This window comes from Vitis riparia, chromosome 14, assembly GCF_004353265.1.
Source record: "Vitis riparia cultivar Riparia Gloire de Montpellier isolate 1030 chromosome 14, EGFV_Vit.rip_1.0, whole genome shotgun sequence".
Classification (NCBI taxonomy): domain Eukaryota; kingdom Viridiplantae; phylum Streptophyta; class Magnoliopsida; order Vitales; family Vitaceae; genus Vitis; species Vitis riparia.
Genome location: NC_048444.1, coordinates 28122333 through 28141908, shown reverse-complemented (window position 1 = coordinate 28141908; position 19576 = coordinate 28122333). Strand labels below are relative to the sequence as shown.

General features: G+C 36.0%; 2 protein-coding genes across 3 annotated transcripts; both read right to left on the bottom strand.

Annotated features, from left to right (window-relative positions):
* Positions 1-241: 241 nt before the first annotated feature.
* LOC117930703 (ATP-dependent Clp protease proteolytic subunit-related protein 3, chloroplastic) lies at positions 242-16415 on the bottom strand. 2 transcript variants are annotated; one of them, XM_034851352.1, is made up of 10 exons: positions 16094-16415; positions 14134-14235; positions 5664-5786; positions 4793-4852; positions 3293-3389; positions 3116-3189; positions 1338-1391; positions 1156-1239; positions 970-1073; positions 242-619 (listed from the first exon to the last, which is right to left on the bottom strand). In XM_034851352.1, exons 1-9 carry the CDS (start codon positions 16370-16372, stop codon positions 978-980), a joined length of 969 nt encoding a protein of 322 aa, XP_034707243.1. In that variant the 5' UTR covers positions 16373-16415; the 3' UTR covers positions 242-619; positions 970-977. The 2 variants fall into 2 exon arrangements, with proteins under 2 accessions (XP_034707243.1, XP_034707244.1); XM_034851353.1 differs by having other exon boundaries at positions 242-564.
* A 1043-nt stretch (positions 16416-17458) lies between these two features.
* LOC117930705 (probable glutathione S-transferase) lies at positions 17459-18462 on the bottom strand. The gene is made up of 2 exons (XM_034851354.1): positions 18106-18462; positions 17459-18015 (listed from the first exon to the last, which is right to left on the bottom strand). Exons 1-2 carry the CDS (start codon positions 18415-18417, stop codon positions 17662-17664), a joined length of 666 nt encoding a protein of 221 aa, XP_034707245.1. The 5' UTR covers positions 18418-18462; the 3' UTR covers positions 17459-17661.
* Positions 18463-19576: the final 1114 nt, after the last annotated feature.

Here is a 19576-nt window from a genome sequence, read left to right as displayed (position 1 = left end):
CCCGATATATGATCTCACAATTTCAGTTCCATTTCAATTTGGGATCTAACCTGAACATGGGCTCACTTGATAGCCAAGCCGACAGAAGGGCCACCCTGGCCAGAATGTCACCAATGTCTCCTTGGGGATGAGGAGGGTGGGGTGTGTCCAATGACCTGAAAAAGGCATGATGCAGACATGCATGCACTCGAATGTATACACACAGCATGAGGTAAAAACAAAAAGACCAAAAGGAAAAATATACTTGAGAACGAAAATTCTTTTGGGTTAGTCATAGATGATGTGAAACATGAAATCCATTATACCAATCAAGAGTGTTCCTTCTAGACTCCAGTTTTCTATAACAGGGCTTTCTGAACAAAATTCAATTCCAATAACCACATGACCTGTTTCTGCATCCCTAAATTATATTGTTTGTGATAAGAAGATTGCCAATCTTCAATGAATTCAAGCTGTAAGGTCCACTGAGAATCCTCAATTATGACAGGTACCTTTCTTGCTCCTGCATGTTCTAACTGTCTGTAGGATATCCTGTTGCTCTTCAAATGACTGAACTTCGACCCTCTGTCATAGTATCGGAAAAAATGACCGTCATATTCAGCTTTCCCCAGATGACTATCTACAGGAAAAATTAGCATGGCCAATTAGCCTTTCAGGTTTCCCAGAGAGAAATATGACAATCTTCTGGCCTAGATGACTATTTACAGGAAAAATTAGCATGGCTGATTAGCCTTTTAGGTTTCCCAGTGAGAAATATGACAATTCCTCTAAGATTTGCCAGAGCCATAGTTGAAGTCCACTTGACAAGGAACTTTCGTGTGACAACATAACAACCCTCTCTCAAAAAGGATGTCTGGTGTTTGTGAGCCATCTGGTACCCTTTCCACATAAGGCTCTACTGGGCCATGAGGCAATTGGCAAGAAAAGGAGATGGCAAATTTACTTAATTGTGACAAAATAAGCACTTACTTGGAAACTTATATACCATCAACAACTTGAATGCCAGCATTCTTGTCCCATTCCTCAGGTGAGAGAACATCTGCCATTATCTTTTCTTGACCGCGCCAAAGAATCTAAACCCCAAGAACATAGCATTAGCTTGGTCAAGTCAATACATGAAAGAACTACAAGAGCATAGTATTGAGGAGCACTTACCTTGTCAATGACACCAAACTCTTTGGCTTTTGTAGAATCCATATAATATGGTCTTCTCATCACAGTAGATACAGTCTCTTCCGACTAACAAAAGGTCAAGCCATACAATCAGTCTTTCTCAACGTTTCACCTAAAACTTAATAGATTATAAGGAAAGGAACACATTGGTGCATCATACTCACATTTCCAGTGTGCTTAGCCAGGAGTTTCACAAGTGTGTCCCTGTTTGTTATGACCTGCAAAAACAATCAAGATGGTATGATCTACCAATGCGAATTATAATTTTCTGAAAGCTGTAACTTGGAAAGGGCTCTAGATTCAGGTTCAAAGTAAATGTCCTAAAGAGAAGAGAAGGCAAAAGTAACCATGGATCAAGGCTATGAGAAAAGGCCACTGGACCTCCAATGTCATATAGCTAAAAAAACCAAAGATGGGGAGCAACATCAATGTTGGTGTTCCTCGATATAGGTGATAGTGTCTTCATCAGCTATTAGAGACAAAGAACACCATGTCCAAACTTACATGAGCAATAATCATATTAACGACAAGGCAAATATTTATTGCCAAATTAACATCAACAGAGATAATATGCTAGGTGTTGGAAAGTTAGTTTGGTTAGACTAGTTCAAATTGGACTCAAATTTTAGAATGGATAGGTTCCTTGATTTGAAGAATTATTTGAATTCTAGTTTTTTTTGTAAGTAGTCAAAGTTTTATTCAGATTAGGATTAGAATCAAATTTGTTTTTCAGTTTCCTTATTTTTAACCTAGGAATTATCTATCTGCTGGTTATTTAAACGGATGTAGCCTATGTTCTGAAAGATAGAGCAGTAAAATAATAAGTTTATCCAAAAAAACCTTTCACGGTTTTACTAGGTCACTAGACTCATTGACTGGGCAACAAGGAATCAGGCAGGAGAAGATGCATTAGCTTCGTCATCCACGAATTTCTGAAAAAATCTGCCACTGAAGCACTAAAAATCACGTGCACTGCCAGAACTAATTCTATCCTTATTTTATTTTCTTTACATAAAAAAGAACAGTTTTTCTATAGATATCATGGAGGAAACTGATAGTTCAAGTTACTTTCTTAATATTTTCTCTACTGACTTTAGATGCTAATGGATAAGCCCTGAATTTTATTTACTGACTTAATATTTTATTTTCTTTACATAAAAAAGTGGAAATGTAGATGCTAATCAAGGCCTGAAAATGAGTTGCACTAATGGATAAGCCCCTTATAGCTAATGTCTCGATAAGGGGAAAAAATACAGGAGAAAAATACCAAAATGGCTCCACTGGCAAACCCATGTGCCCCACATCCTTGTATGGGGTTTTTTTTGGTCTTGTTTAATTATTAAGACATCTTTCCTTTTCTGACTTCCAGAAGCATAGGACTTAACAACCATACAAGACTCACATAAGTTTCTTACTTACGATTCATAAGTCTGAATCTTACTTAGGTTTACAAAGTTTTTCTTTTGTGGAGGTTTCTTTTCTAGGTAACTCCTAGAAGCTTTGATAGAAGATTCTCTTCTAGGTGACATGTTAAGGTTTATCATCTCTTATTTTCTTTTCCTCCTACCTTCTTTATTTTACTTTTTATAATATTACAAACAATTTTTACTCACAGCCAGACATTCCATAATTCCAATTTTACTCTAAAAACCTTGGCTTGGACCATAAAACCGAGGCTTTCCTTTCTAGAGTACAGAGCATTGCAAACACTGAATTTTGTATCTCTGTTCTTTATGGGATCAATAAACCTGAACTCCACATCTGCCATCCCAAACTCTAAAAAATGAAGCCCTAGTCCACCATTATTTGATCATAGGTAGATATTTTAAGGATTGTCATACATCACACAGATTTACACTGATAGAAATTTTGTTGGACTCCTTAAACCAGTCATTACCAATTACATTCATATCCTAGGAAGCTACAATGAGTTTAAACTAACCTCTTTTGCACGGATAAGCACATCACTAGCTGGCATTAATCCAGATGATGGAACACGAGGTTGTTGAATCATGGCTGAAACAGAATTCAAGTGAACCCTTGAAGGACATTGGATATCAAAAGGTGCATATAAATCAAAAACCCAACATCACATTAAAAGGGTCAAATGGAAACAAACCTTTGGCATGCGGCATCATAAACCGTTTACCCTTGGTTCCTGCAGCAAGCAGAAGACAAGCCTGGCCTATAGCAGCTCCAACGGCAACTGTATGTATCTACAGATGCAACAACATCCATGTAAGGCCAAAATATATAGATTGTATTCATACTCTGACAATGAGAGACTGCTTCATTCTAAAGGAACTAGAAAATTCACAAAGTTCTTCAAAGATCTGGCACATGTATATCAACCATGATCTTGCTAGAACCCAAATGCTACAAAAAATGAATAGATCAACATGCAAAATGACAATATATATGCCAGTATTGATGAAATTGAAGAACAAAAAGCCTTCAAAAAAAGAAGTGAACCTACATGCGCAAAATCTTAATTGATGTTAGTTTATTAAATTCTCAGTAAAATATTAATACGACCAAATCAATGCCAGAACCACAGCAAATGCTGCCACAATGCTGCCAACCTGGTCACTACCTTCTACCATCACAACATTGTAAGTTATAATCTCTGCAGCATAAAATTATCACCACCACAAAATGCTGCTGCATCACCACCACCTGTCTCTACAACAACAACATGTCACAGCCTTCTCCACCTTCATGAGAAGCACCACTACCACTATCTTACACCAATGACTTTTCCAACACAACCAACAATGAATTGAGAATCAGGAGACAAAGATCCTCATCCAGGATTGTGCATCAGTGAGTAGCTGCACCCTATCCTTTCTAGGGTCTTCATCACTTTATATACAAAATGATCAATCCATGTAACAATCTAAACTGTACAATTACATGAGTGATGACAAAAAAAGAAGAATGGATTTAATGATTCTCTTCCCATGAACAACTTAACTTTGTTCTATTATATATAATTCTATTGCACATTCACTTAAAAGTAAGAATGTCAAACAAGTTGGAAAATTGACACTGAAAGTTTCTGTCCATCATAAATACATTCAAACGTATTTTAACAGTCCAGATCAACGCATTGTCCCATTGATGTGTAAAAAATGAAATCCCATTAGTGATAATGGCATGCTGCATCATACCCTATTGCCCTTGCCAACATACACATTTACTGCAAAATATAAGATTTTATAAAGAGTAAACCATAAAGACTTTATTAGAGAGAATAATCATAACCATGTCACAAACAGAACATATAACCTGGACAGATTGGATATTTATGCAAAAGAAAATTGCCTCAGCAAAAGACACACCAAATGCATGTATCAACACATGTAATCATGTGCATGCCTGAACATATCCATAGCTAGCAGTATATAATAATTTTCCAAATGAACCCATTTGACAGCTAGTGGACCTAAGTTTTGCAAAGCAAACCACAAAAGAGCTGACCAGGAAAAAATGACAATTACCAGTTAGTGGAATACAAAAGTTTTACAGAGTAACCTGTTATCAGAAGGACTTAAAAGTAACACCCAACAAAATAGTTAAGGTAAATTGGACAAATTGCAGAATCAGACTAGAAAATTACCTCATTTTTTAACTGCATCATTGCATCATAGATAGCAAAACCCTCAGTCTCCATCCCGACCTGAACAACAAACAATTGGAACCCATGGAACAGAAGGTTAAAATTAATATAGTATAAATTGATGCCCATAAAGTTAAATGAATAGCTCTAGAACACAATAATTATCTAAGAAATCCAAATATAGCTACCACAAGAAGGGGAAAAAAAGAGACACATAGCAAGCATGATAAATGTATATCTAGTTATAATATCAATCTGGTCTCAAGCAGTCAACTGATGCTGTCGTGGACCGAGTATCCACGAATGGAGTATAAGAGAAACTAGAAAATTTTGTTTGAAATCATGAATCTCATTGTTTGTTCCATTACAGGAAGCTAGAAAATGTGAGCAGACTTCACAGTATCCCATGAAAATTGAAAGTGTTTGCGTCTCTCTCTCTTTCTCTATATATAAAAAAAGAAGAAGTTTTAAGACATGAATCCCATTGTCACTACTGTGCATTCAGTTCTTATGCCAAAGCGTATTGTTTATTTGTTAAAATTGGAAGAAGCTAGAAAATGAAAGACAGGCTTCATAGTTTCTCATGAAAAGATTAAGCATGTGTGTGTATGTACAAGGAGAGAGAGAGAGAGAGAGAAGATATACACACACATATAGGGAGAGAGTTAATTTATCTCCCCCTCACATACCCGCAAGTGTGCACATAGTTAAATTGCACAACTGCATTTCCTCAAAGATGAATGTGTAGTGTATGATGGAATCAAAAGTTTGTTTGGACTAATTTTTGAAATTGCTTGAATGTAGTATTTGGCATAATATTTTCAGGAAAAACTGAGGCAATCACAGTATATGGAATCAACAAAAGGCTCACCCTTTCACCATCATCACGAGTGGTTCCAGTACAATTAATATAAACATATACTGGTTCTTTGGGATCCATCCACTGCAGGTACATTAATTCTGCAATGACAAGCTCTGTGACAGCTGGCACCAACTGATAGAATCAAAGGGTTAACTTCCCAGACATATTGTATGGTCAAGGTAGTAATGTGAACTACTAACCATATAAATAATAACATAAAAAAAATCAAAAAATCAAAAAATAAAAAGGAACTAAAAGGGAATAGACTCACCAATGAGACACCATATAATTGGAGCAAAAATATAATACAAATGACCTTCATAAAGATTTATTCCAACAAAGATGCATCCAATTTGATTTTCTTATTTGGTGAGAAGTATAAACACAATTGAGTTGCTTTACATTTTTGTAAAGATAAAATTTCAACATTACCCCTCGAGTTGTAGCTCAGTGGTACTGACCTCTAGCAATGCACCAGAGGTTGTGACTTCTAGCCTTCCCAGTACTCAATTGATTTTTTGTAAAGGAGTAGGCCCATATCACTTGAGGTTTGCTTTAACAGAAATTGGGATAAATGCCTCACTGTCAAGGTGGATTTCTTGTTATCAAAAAACAAAATAAACTTCCACTATCCCAGTCAGGGGTGGATCTAGTAAGGGGCACGCAGGGGGGCAGGGGTGGGGGCATATGCCCCCCTTCAAATTTCCCACAAAAAAAAAAACTTATGTAACATCCTCATCAAATTCCTAAAAAATAAGAATAAATAAATAAATATTCTTATATATGGTTAGAAATTTCAAAAAATTAAAATGAATCCCTAAAAACATAAATTTAATTTTGAATTTTTGAAAAATGAAAAATAATTACATTTTTAATTCTACAAAAAAAAAAAAAAAAAAAAAACCGTTATAAATTTTAAATAAATCTAAAAGTATTACTTTATAAAGTTAATTTCACTCACCTCCTTTGAGATTTGGACTAAGTATAATCAGTCACCATTAGTTTGAAATTTTGTCAAATACCTTTTCTACCCTATTCATTTGTTAATTTCACTTGCTTTCCTTTTAATTTGATATAAGGGAATTATTCAAGCTAATAATGGCTAAGTGTATTTAATAATGGCCAAGTGTATTTAAGTTAAACCTCAAAGAGCTAAATGCTTTTAATTCAAATGAGTGACATTAACCTTTATTTTATTAAGTTAAATAAAACTAAAAATAAAAAATAAAATATTTTATAAAATTTACTTAATATCCTTACTTATTTTTTCCTTTTATCATATCTTTATCATTTTTTTTCTCATATGCCAACATTATCTTATTTTTTTTAATCTTATAATTTTTTTTGAATAAAATTAATTTTTTGATCATTTTGTATTTTATATTTTATTAAATAATTTTTTCATGGTGTATTCTCTTCAATCATTGAAAATTTTGAATTCATTCACAATAATTGAGTTTATATTTAGTCCTAGTCATCGAAGATAATATAATTAATAAAACACTTTGAACTATAGATAATAATAACTATCAAATTCTTAGTAACTACTTATATTTAATTTAAATTGATATATGAATCTATTAAGACTTTAAATATCAAGATACTTAATATGTTAGCAAAGGTGCCACCCTCATATTACCATATAATAGATAATTTTTAAGTAAAGGATTTCATGACTTTCAATTGATTTTATATTTAGTGATTTGAAAAAAAAAATTATAATTTTTTTGAAAATTTTTTGAAGATTTTTTATGAAAAATTATTGAAAATTTTATAATCCAATTTCTAATCATTTTTAAATTCTTTTGATTTTCTTTTGTCAATATTTCTGGAAAGTTGATGATTTTTATGCACTTTTTGATATATATATCAATACCTAAATTAATTAGTTCCTTAAATGATAAGGAGGATATCATATTCTTCAAATTTATGAATGATTTATTATAATGTAGATAAATAATTGCTCTCCCCCCCCCCAAAACCAAACTTTTTGGCTTCTCCACTAATCTCCATCATCTAGTGTGTTCTCTGTCCTACACATATTTAAGGATCTAACTACAACCTTGTTGAGAGAGAGAGAAAGAAGAAAGACCTTAATTCTCATTAATGTAATGATCTACTTACAATTGAGAAATATATATATATACAAGGCTAGGAGTCCTAACTACCATACATGTATCCTATATTAACAAGGAAAGGTTATATACTATAAATACATTATATTCAACACTCCCCCTCAAGCTGGAGCATATACGTCATATGCACCAAGCTTGTTACAAATATATTTAATCCTAGGACCTCTGAGAGATTTAGTGAAGATGTCAGCTAGTTGATCATTTGAATTAACAAAACTTGTAGCAACACATCCTGATGCGATCTTCTCTCTAATGAAATGACAGTCAACTTCAATATGTTTGGTCCTTTCATGAAAGACTGGATTGGATGCAATATGTAATGCGGCCTGGTTATCACATATGAGTTTCATCTGTTCATCCTTTCCAAATCTCAACTCTAGAAGAAGATGTCTCAACCATATGAGTTCACATGTTGCCAAAGCCATAGCTCGATACTCGGCTTCAGCGCTAGATCTGGCCACTACATCTTGTTTCTTACTCTTCCAAGATATTAGATTACCTCCAATAAAAACACAGTACCCTGAAGTGGAACGTCTATCTGTGGGTGAGCCAGCCCAATCTGCATCTGTGTAACCAACAACCTGAGTATGACCTCTGTTCTCGTACAACACACCTTGGCCTGGTGTACTTTTGATATATCGAAGAATGCGGATTACAGCATCCCAATGGCTATCACATGGTGACTGTAGGAATTGACTAACAACACTCACAGGAAAAGAAATGTCTGGACGAGTAATGGTGAGATAGTTCAATTTACCTACGAGCCGTCGATATCTCCCGGGGTCTCCTAAAGGCTCCCCCTGTCCTGGTACAAGTTTGACATTCGGATCCATAGGTGTGTCTACCGGTTTACAGTCTAACATACCAGTTTCTTCCAGGATGTCTAAAGCATACTTCCTTTGGGAAAGGACCACAGCAGAACTGGATTGAGCTATCTCAATTCCCAAGAAATACTTGAGTTTCCCCAAGTCTTTGGTCTGAAAGTGGGTAAAAAGGTGTTGCTTTAGTTTCTGAATACCATCCTGATCACTGCCTGTAATGACGATGTCGTCCACATAAACAACCAGATAAATACACTGCCCCAAAGAGTTATGATGATAGAAAACTGAATGGTCTGCTGTACTGCGAAGCATGCCAAACTCTTGAACAACAGAACTAAAACGGCTAAACCATGCTCGAGGAGATTGTTTCAAGCCATATAGAGAACGGCGTAACCTGCATACTAAACCAGACTCCCCCTGAGCAACAAAACCAGGAGGTTGCTCCATATAAACTTCCTCGGCAAGATCACCATGAAGGAAGGCATTTTTAATATCCAATTGATAAAGAGGCCAAGAACACATGGCAGCCATGGAGAGAAGCAGACGAACAGAAGCAATCTTGGCAACCGGAGAGAATGTGTCACCATAATCAGAACCATAAACCTGAGTATAGCCTTTAGCAACTAAGCGGGCCTTAAGGCGATCAACCTGACCATCAGGACCAACCTTAACTGCGTAAACCCAACGACAACCAACGGTAGATTTACCCGAGGGTAAAACAACAAGATTCCAAGTGCCATTAGAGTGCAGAGCAGCCATTTCATCCACCATTGCCTGTCGCCAGCCTGGATGGGAAAGAGCTTCATGGGTGCTCTTTGGAAGAGAAACAGAGGATATAGCAGAAACAAAAGCAGAATAGGGTGAAGATAATCGATGATAACTCAAAAAATTGTAAATAGGATGAGGATTACGAGTAGAGCGAGTACCTTTCCGAACAGCAATGGGTAAGTCATTAGGAGAAGGCAGAGCCGGGGTAGGTGAAGCCGAAGGGATAGGAAGTGAGTCAGCAGGTGCCTCAGCAAAAGGGAGAGGAGCAACGACACGAGGGCGACGATGATAAACCTGAAGTGGCCGAGGAGGCATAGCATCAGGTGGGGAGACAATGGGAATAGGCAAGACTTCAGAAACAGGAAGAGACTCAGAAGTGGTGGAAAAGAATGGTGAGTCCTCAAAGAAGGTGACATCAGCGGAGATAAAGTATCGATGAGTCTCAAGGGAATAACAACGATAACCCTTCTGAAGTCTAGAGTATCCCAAGAAGAGACACTTCATGGCTTTGGCGGAAAGCTTGTCCTGTCCAGGAGTGAGAATATGAACAAAGCAAGTACAACCAAAGACACGAGGAGGAAGGAAATAAAGTGGTTGGTCAGGGAAGAGAAGGGAGTGAGGAATCTGATCATGTAAGACAGAGGAGGGCATACGATTAATCAAATAACAAGCGGTAAGAACAGCGTCCCCCCAAAAACGAAAAGGAACATTGCTATGGAGGAGGAGAGTACGAGCTGTCTCAACAAGATGTCGATTCTTGCGTTCAGCTACCCCATTTTGTTGAGGAGTATGAGCACAAGAAGACTGATGAAGAATCCCATGATGAGACATAAACGAAGTAAATGGGGCTGAAAAATATTCCCTGGCATTGTCACTGCGTAACACACGAATAGAAACATTGAACTGGGTTTGGATTTCAGCATAAAATTTCTGGAAAATAGAGAATAACTCAGCTCGATTTTTCATTAAAAATAACCAAGTACATCGAGAATAATCATCAATGAAAGTGACAAAATACTGAAATCCTAAAGTAGACGCAGTCCGACAAGGACCCCAAACATCAGTGTGGACAAGCTCAAAAGGAGACTTTGCCCGATTATTCAAACGCTTTGGGAACGAGACACGAGTATGTTTCCCAAGCTGACATGACTCACACGGAAGCGACGATAAAGTGGAAAAACGAGGGACCATCTTCTGGAACTTGGAGAGACTAGGGTGGCCCAGACGATTGTGAATGAGGAGAGGAGCATCAGTGGAAATGCAAACTGCAGGAGATGAATCCGAGGTGAGGTGATAGAGGCCTTGAGACTCACGTCCTATGCCAATCGTCTTCCCCGTACTCCGGTCCTGCAAGGTCACAAATTTATCAGAAAAGGTAATAGAGCAATTAAGAGTACGAGTGATTTTGCTGATGGAAATAAGATTAAAAGGACATTCAGGAGTATAAAGGACAGAAGTGAGAGGTAGAGAAGGCAGAGGAAGGGCCAAACCAATACCTTTAGCCACAGTTTGAGAACCATTAGCTAAGGTAACATTAGGTAAAGCAGAGGTAGTAGTAATAGAGGAGAAAAGATCCTTATTACCAGATAAGTGATCAGAAGCTCCAGAATCTAGAATCCAGGGTCCAAGAGAAGATGTGTGGGTAAGGCAGGCAGAGGCATTACCAGGCTGGGCAACAGAGGCAACAGAAGCCTGAGATGCGGAAGAGCTCGGAGCTTGAGGCAGCGGAGAATCAGAGGACTGGGCCACATGGGCAGTGCGAGGAGGTCGTCCATGTAACTGATAGCAACGATCGCGAGTGTGGCCAAGTTTATTGCAATAGGTGCAATGAGGACGTTGACCTCTACCTCGGGTACCACTACGGCCTCCTCGAGAGTTAGTTTGAGAAACTAACACAGAAGAATCTGAAGTGCTATCAAATGGCAAAGTCTGAGTGGAGGAGATACGGAGGAGGCGAGCAAACACATCATCCAAGGACGGAACTGATGAACTACCAAGAATCTGATCGCGGACAGGCTCAAGATCCGGACGGAGGCCAATAAGAGTAAGAACCATGAAGAACTTGTCAAGCTGTGTTTGTTGAGCCCCAACATCAGGAGTAAGAGGCAACACAGTCAAGAACTCCTCCTTAAGAGAGGCAATCTGGCCAATATAAGTAGATAGATCCAAGTCCTGTTGGCTGAGATGGACAATTGCAGAAGCCACCTTATAAAGACGCTGGATATCATTCGTATATAATCCTTTGGCCTGAGTCCAAAATTTAAAACAAGTTTTGTAGGCCCGAAGATGAAGAAGAATCTTGGGATCAACCGATTGCCATAATACACTACATAACTGTGCATCTATCTTCCTCCACTGTACGCGGTCAACCTCAGGGATATCTGCCTCCTGTGTAATCAAGTGATCCTCATATCCTTGACCCATAAACCAAAGTTCAACAGACGCAGACCAGGAAAGATAATTGTCACTGCCAACCAATTTCTCCGAAGTAATCATAGGAGATCCAGATATAACAGCGGAAAAAATGGAATTTTTAGTAGTCATATCTACTTATCTGAAGAATGAAGTATGTTTGGATCGAAGAGAGCCCTAATACGGCTTCAGATTGCGGCGTGGCACCACCGAAAAAGGGAGACGGCCTCAGATCGCGGCGTGGTACCACCAGAAAGGTAGAAGAACACTTCCCAAGGCACGTGCAGGGATTGGAGTGGAGAAAAAGTAGTCGGAGCTTCGCCGGAAAGGCTGTTTGGAGGGCCGACGGAGACAAAAATCCCCAAAAGAGGTATGTGCAGGGCTCGGATGGGAGAACCAGGGAGGTAGGGAGGCTGGTCGGCGTCAGGCGAAGCTGGAGGAGGAGGCGCGTCGCCGGAAAAGGCCTCACGCGCCCTCACGCGCCGGCGCGTGAGATTCAGTCGCCGGCTGGAAATTTGCGCGTGGACGGCGCGTGGATGGGATTTTGGTGTCGGTGCCTTCACAAAAGTTGTAGATCTCCTCCAGGCGCTCCTTCTGGTATAGTCGGTGTCGGAAAAATACGTCGCCGGGAAAGCTCGCCGGAAAAGCTCGCCGGAAAAGCTCGCCGGCGGTGAGTAGTTTCTGTCGACGATCCGAATGACCGGAAAGTATTGGAAGATGGGGAAGGTGACCGGAATGAAACACGGTCACCGGAAGGTTTCCCGGAGTTGATGACACGGGAAACAAGAAAGAATTAGGTTTTCTTCCTTAGCTCTGATACCATGTTGAGAGAGAGAGAAAGAAGAAAGACCTTAATTCTCATTAATGTAATGATCTACTTACAATTGAGAAATATATATATATACAAGGCTAGGAGTCCTAACTACCATACATGTATCCTATATTAACAAGGAAAGGTTATATACTATAAATACATTATATTCAACAAACCTAATATCTGAAAAAGAGGAATAACAAAACTTAACTAGAGCAACGTAACAAATCCATGTCATGTGGCGTTCTTGGTCCACATAACAATAACAACGAAAATAAAAAATAAATAAAAAAAGATGTTCATCTGATGGGGGGGACATCTAACAAGATTCAAAATTACACAATGATATTTCTAGCTTTTAATGGTGAAAAATAATTTTTTTTAATGAATAATCAAGTGGGTAAGAGAGAATCTTAAACTCATCATTTTTCCTGTTAACCATTTTCATGATGATTCATGCCACCCTTCTCATAATTTGTGTCAATATTATTTTCTACTTTCGCTTCTTCTCACTGGTTCAAATAGCTCACAATGGTCAAATATTCTTTCTCTTTTGTTTTTTTAGACATTTTGGCTTAGAGAGTTACTCAAAATTAGAAATCAATACAACATTCTTTTACACGGAAAAAACCACCATATGGAACTTTTCTACTATACAATAGATGACATGGTACTTCAAAATTTAATAATAACTTATGCTGTTTATGGGGCAAATCTCATCACATTAAAAGACTCTAGTTCAGGTAGAGTAAACCAGTGATCTATCTTTTGTTCACTATTTATATATAATGGTGCCAATTTTCATATTTACAAAAGCCCATGCTACTATACTAAATTTTTCCAACCCTCTTGTCTTTACTTTCTTCAGTTACATAATTACAGAACCCAAATGACCAAGTTTTTGCAATGAATTAGAGACAGTTAAATGAGGGAAGTTCCATTGGGAGTTCAAAGTCCTTTTCCTTTAATCAAGTGATGAACCAAGTGGGAAGTAGAAACTACTCTATATTATCCACATGCTTGAAGAAAAGGAAGAAAACCTGTACAGGACCAACATTGTGCTTTGGTTTCTTCACTCCTGTGAGACGACCAATAAGGTATTGGGATAGAAAGCTAGTTAACTTCTTCATAGAACCAGAAAATTTTAATCCAAAGCAAGATGTTCTTCATAATTGCCAAGTCCACTAAAGATCTAGAAAAATAATGCAAGTTGATGGCTTTTTCCGTTTCCATCCCTCCGCAAGTATGCAACTAAACTTCATGGCCAAGATGACACATCTTCTCACTTAATCGTACACTTGATTCAATATTTGTCACCCCAACAACAGGAAATAAGATGAATCTACAGACAATTCCATGAATTCTTTGTCCAAAGGAAAATAATATGCATCACACTTGACATTAAGAATGTCTTGATCCATTCCTTAGTGTTTTGATTTCCACCAAAAAGAATTATATTCATAGAGAGAAATTTTATTTTATTTTTTTGATAAGTTTCATAGAGAGAAATATTGTGTTTAACTACTTACTGGCATGCCAATGTAAACTATTCTCCCATGGAGAAGCAGGGAAGGCAAGTCCGGTGGAGGCCTCCTTGGCCTGTGCTCATTGTACGAGACAGATCTTTCCACCTAATTTAAACCAAAGGAAAAACAAATAGATAACCAAGAAATGAATATTAAGTAGCTGATTAGTTACAGAAACTCTTATATCCTTTATTTTAAAGACACTAACAAAGAAAATCAAAATCAGATAAATGTTTGTGTTAGTTCAACTTAGTTGGTATTTCTGCTTCTATGTCCAACCTTCACTTTTGAATGGGAGAACCATAAACATTCTCATCAATCCATTGAATTCAATAAAATTGAAGTGTTAAAAGAACAAAAATCAGCATAACACTCATGAAACACATGTCAAAACACACACACAAAATCCAGGTATCAGTATACGTAAACTGAAATCTAGCACAATTTTTATTTTTATTTTTATTATTATTATTTATTTATGTAGGCAAAGAGAAAATATATTAATAATGCCCAAAAAGAGGGCACACCAAGGTACACACAAAGTATCCAACATGCATCAAAAGGTGAAATAAGAGGGAGAGGAAACCAAGAAGGGTCTAGCACAAATTGTGGGTATATAAAAACACAAAACCAATCCAATTTCTTAGCTACGAAAAAGACACTAATATGCACATATATGTGCTGCATGTTCATGATATTGAAACCCAAAATCAGCCTAATTTGGTAGCAAAACCACAAACTGAATCTCTAAGAAAACACAAATTCTCATTCAGGTGTTGCCACAATTTGAGTTTTGGGTTATAGAAAAACACCAGACCAATCCAACTTGCTAGCAATAACTATAAACTGTTAAGATGTGTGGAGCCTAATTATTATTATGACAATGTTCGCCCTAACATAGATTGATCCTACGCAAAGGCAGCACATAGATTGCATGAAATTTTGTAAAGGTATTTTAAGTTGGGGTATTTTGGGGATTTTACACATGTAATTTGGTTATCCTAATTTTGTTATATTTAGGGTAGCCAACTTGGTGAGGTTGGGTATGCTATTGAAAGAGATAGAAAAATGCAAAGAGAAAAACCTAGAGGACAAGGCATTTGCGATTTTTATGTAATATGTCTTTTTCATCATAGTGAAAATCTACGGCAGCTGCAAGTGGATGTAACTCTCACATTAAGAGTGAACCACTATAAATCTCATGTTTTCTTGTACTTTAATTTTTCGTATTCGTTTATTGTCGCTTTCAAAAATAAGATTAGAGTGCTTTAATTCTAACATAAACTATATGCACATAGTCTGATATTTAATAACATATGAAATTATGAATATACAAAATCAACCCAATTTGATAGCAATAAACATGAACTAAATACCTAAACCCACATAAAGGCAAATTCTCATCTGGTCTAGCACCATATGAATTGTGGGCTACAGAATCACACAAAACCAACCCTCTATATCTAAACAAACATACATTCAAATTCTCATCTGGATCTGGCGAAATATGAATTATGGCCTACAGAAAAAATCAAAACCAACCCAAGTTTCTTAGCAACAAAAAAAAACTATATGCAGATGTATGTGTTGTATGTTCATAATATCAAAACCCAAAATCAATCCAAGTAGGTAGCAATAACCACAAATTGAATGTCCAAGAAAACACAAATTCCCATACAGGTTTGGCCACGATTTGAATTCTGGGTTATGCCAAAATATTAAACCAACCAATTTATTAGAAACAAATATAAACTACACGAAAACAAAAAATCAACCCACTGGTAACAAAAACTGAGTATCTAAGTCCGCATAGGGGAAAATTCTCATCTGGGTTTGGCAAAATATGGATTACGGGTTATAGAAAAACACAGAATAAAAAACATCTAAATGAAAATATACGTTCGTTTTCTTAATTCTTCAATTTTTGTGATTGAAATTCACGGGAGAGGGATAAAGGGCGTACCTGGGCGGGCGTGGCCATGAGCTTGGGAGAGTCGAAGAGGTCAAGAAAGGGAAGAGAATCGGAACCCGAAGGGCGCTGAAGAAGCCTCTCGGGGGAAGTCGCAGCCACCGAAGCGAGCTTGGAGAGAAAGGGGTCCTTAGGGTTGATAGGAGGCATTGGGATTTTGGCGGAGCATGTGGGCTTCATGGAGCAGTGGGTCTTGAAGATTGGGCGCGTTGTGGATGGCGAAGACGAAGACGGAATGGAAGAAGCCATGGGTAGCTGAAGAGAAGCGGCCATGGCTGTGGAAGCTCGTGTGAGAATGGTTCAGAAACTTGTTCAGTGCTCACTGCTCGTGTGGTATAGAGGCGTCCAGAGATAGGGGTGAACCGGAAAACCCCGGTTGAGCCGGTATATTGGTCTCACCGGTCCGGTTTGAGTTAACTAAAAAAATAATGGGAAAAGGGAATTCAGACTCACTAATTTAAAAAAAATATATTAAAAAAAAAATCAATTTTTTATAAATCAATTTTATCTTATTTTAAAATATTTTAAAATATATATATTTTTTCCTGAGATAATTATTTCCTAAAATACTTTTTACTTGATAATATTAAATATAATTATTAAAAAATTAATTAATCATTTTAATTTGATAAAATTACCTTATAAATAAATATATTATAAATTTTTTATTATATAATGTGAAATACAAAGCATTTCTTGTTTCTATTTTCTAAAACTAAAAAATAATAATAACCTAAGTAAAATACAAGAGTTTATTTTTACATTTATAATTTTATTAATTTTAAGATTATTTTAATTTTTTTATTCTTTCTTTTTGTTTTCTTTTTATCATACATTTTAAGAACCTTTTCTATGTTTAGTCCCAAAACATTTAGAGGAAAAATAAAAGGAAAAACATAAAAAGAAATAAAAATTAATAAATTTTTATTTTTAAAAAAAATTATTTTATTTATTTTTTCTCAAAAAATATGAAAAAATACGAAATAAGTTTAAAATTAATAAATTTCTTTTATATATTTTTTAAAAACTTATTTCACTTATTTTTTTCCTTTTATATAAGAAAATCATAAATTTCAAATTAATTTAATTATATATAACTTTCTTTATTATTTTCTATAATAAATCAAATAGGAAAAAAAATATAACTTTTTAATATTTTTCTAAAATCAGATATAGCATAAATCTATTTTAATCCTCCTTCACTTTTTTCTTTTATTTTTTCTTTCTAATTTCTATTTTTAATATTTTCCTTTAGGAATGGAGTTTAGTCATCACTTATTATCATCTATGAACTAAACCCATGAGGATCTCTAAATCCAAATCCATATTAATCTCATCCAGAGGTTGATGAACATAGAATTGATCAAATCCTAGTAGGAGTAATACTTCTTCAATTTTATTTCAACTTCTTATTCCAAGAAACAGCACAAAGTCCAGAATAAAGCTTCAAAATACACCAGGAAAAGTAAATATAAAGTACATATATGAGAAGAAATTAAGGTTATCCTCTCAGGATCATATCATCCACCCATTCACTTATTTGACAAACATAAACCAACCCTTCATTTGGAGGCAGCGGAGGATCCAAACCGGGCTTTGAAGAAGGCACCAAGCTTCTCCCTTGGTGGCACACATTCCTTGAAGACAGCATCCTCAACAAGCCTTTGCTGCCATTTATGCAACCTGGGAAACTTCTCTTTTGGTATGAACTCCACTCCCAGAGCTTCTTGAGCGATTCCAAGCCCAATTATAACCATTGCAGCTATGTCCAAATATCCCCAACTCTCCCCTCCAAAGAACTTCTTCTCTTTCAGCTCACTCTCTAGGGTTTCCAGGTGCTCATGAGTTTCTCCAATGGCTTCCATTTGCTCCTTCTCTTCCTTACTCTCCAGAGCCTTTCTCACCACCGGCCACAGCTGTAAAAATGTAATATATATATATATGAAACTTGATGATCACTGACATGAATTCAAAAGGGAAAAGATTAATTGGCATTAGCTTTATACCTTCTCGTCTATGAACTTAGCCCAGAACCTTGCCCTGGCCCTTTCGTAAGGGTCTTTAGGGAAGATGGGGTTGTGTTTCCAGGTCTCATCAATGTACTCTAAGATCACAAGCGACTCTGCAACTGGGTTTCCGTTGTGTAGCAGCACAGGAATTTTCTTGTGAACTGGATTATACTTGAGAAGCGAAGGACTCTTATTGGACAAGTCCTCTTCTACGTATTCAAACTGAACTCCTTTCAGCCTCAGGGCCACTTCGACTCTGCGGCCAAAGAAGCTTCCCCAAACGCCAAACAGCTTTACTTGGTCAGCCATTGTTGTGTAGTTTGAAGATTTGAAGAGATGTACTGGTTGCCATTGCTCATGTGCTTTCTTCATATTTATAGAGGTGTTTGTTGTTGAACCAGGGATCGAATGGCCGACCGGGTAAACCGATGACGTATCTAGTGACGACATCAGTAAGCTTCCGGCCGTCAGCCAATACGTCTGCCTTCAGAACTGTGCGTCAGAGGAAGAAATGTTTGAAGACTTTGTCCCACTTTTTGGCGCCTTTCAAATAATATAAATTTAGAATGTTCTTAGAAACTATAAAATAGAATTAAAATATTTGATAATATTTTTGCAAATATATTTGTTTATGTTATAAAATTATAAATTGAAAGGAGAAGAAAATAAGAAAGAGAAATTAGAATGTACGAAAAGAATAGAATACTCGGGAAAACTCTATTCTCTTCCTACATTCTAATTTCTCTTTTTTATTTTCTTCTCATTCCACTTTATAATTTTACAACACATTATCAATACGAATAGTCTCTACAAAATAAATATAAAGATTTTCCTCTATTTAGAGAAATAAGAAAGACGCTTTTCTCTTTAGAGAAATAAGAAAAACGTTCTTTTTTTTTAGAAAAATAGAAAGATGTTTTTCCCTTTAGAGAAATAGAAAGACTTTCTCTTTTCTTTCTCAGAAAAAAGTATGTGATAAACTTACATCATAATTTTCTATTTTATTATATTTTGATCTCTATTTTCATATATTTTATTTAAATACATAAATATATATAATCCATATAACCAGAAGTTATGAAAAATATATATAATTCCTATAATCATAAATTATAAATTATATGATAAATTTACAACAAAAAGTTATGAAAAATATGTACAATCCCTATAATTATAAATTATAGGGTAAATTCATAACTAGAAGTTATGAAAAAATATGTGCAATTCCTATAATAAAAAGTTATAAAATTACAAATACATGATCAGAAGTTATGTATATGATCCTTAATTATTTATTTTTAATTATACGGTATACTTAAAAGTAAAATAAATAAATAAATAAATGTTTATAGTCTGAAGTTATGTACAAATCTACCTAATGAATAGTTCATGGACTGAAACTATATATAAATTTATATATAAACAGTTCATAACTTGAAATTATGTATAAATTTAAATATTTTATTGT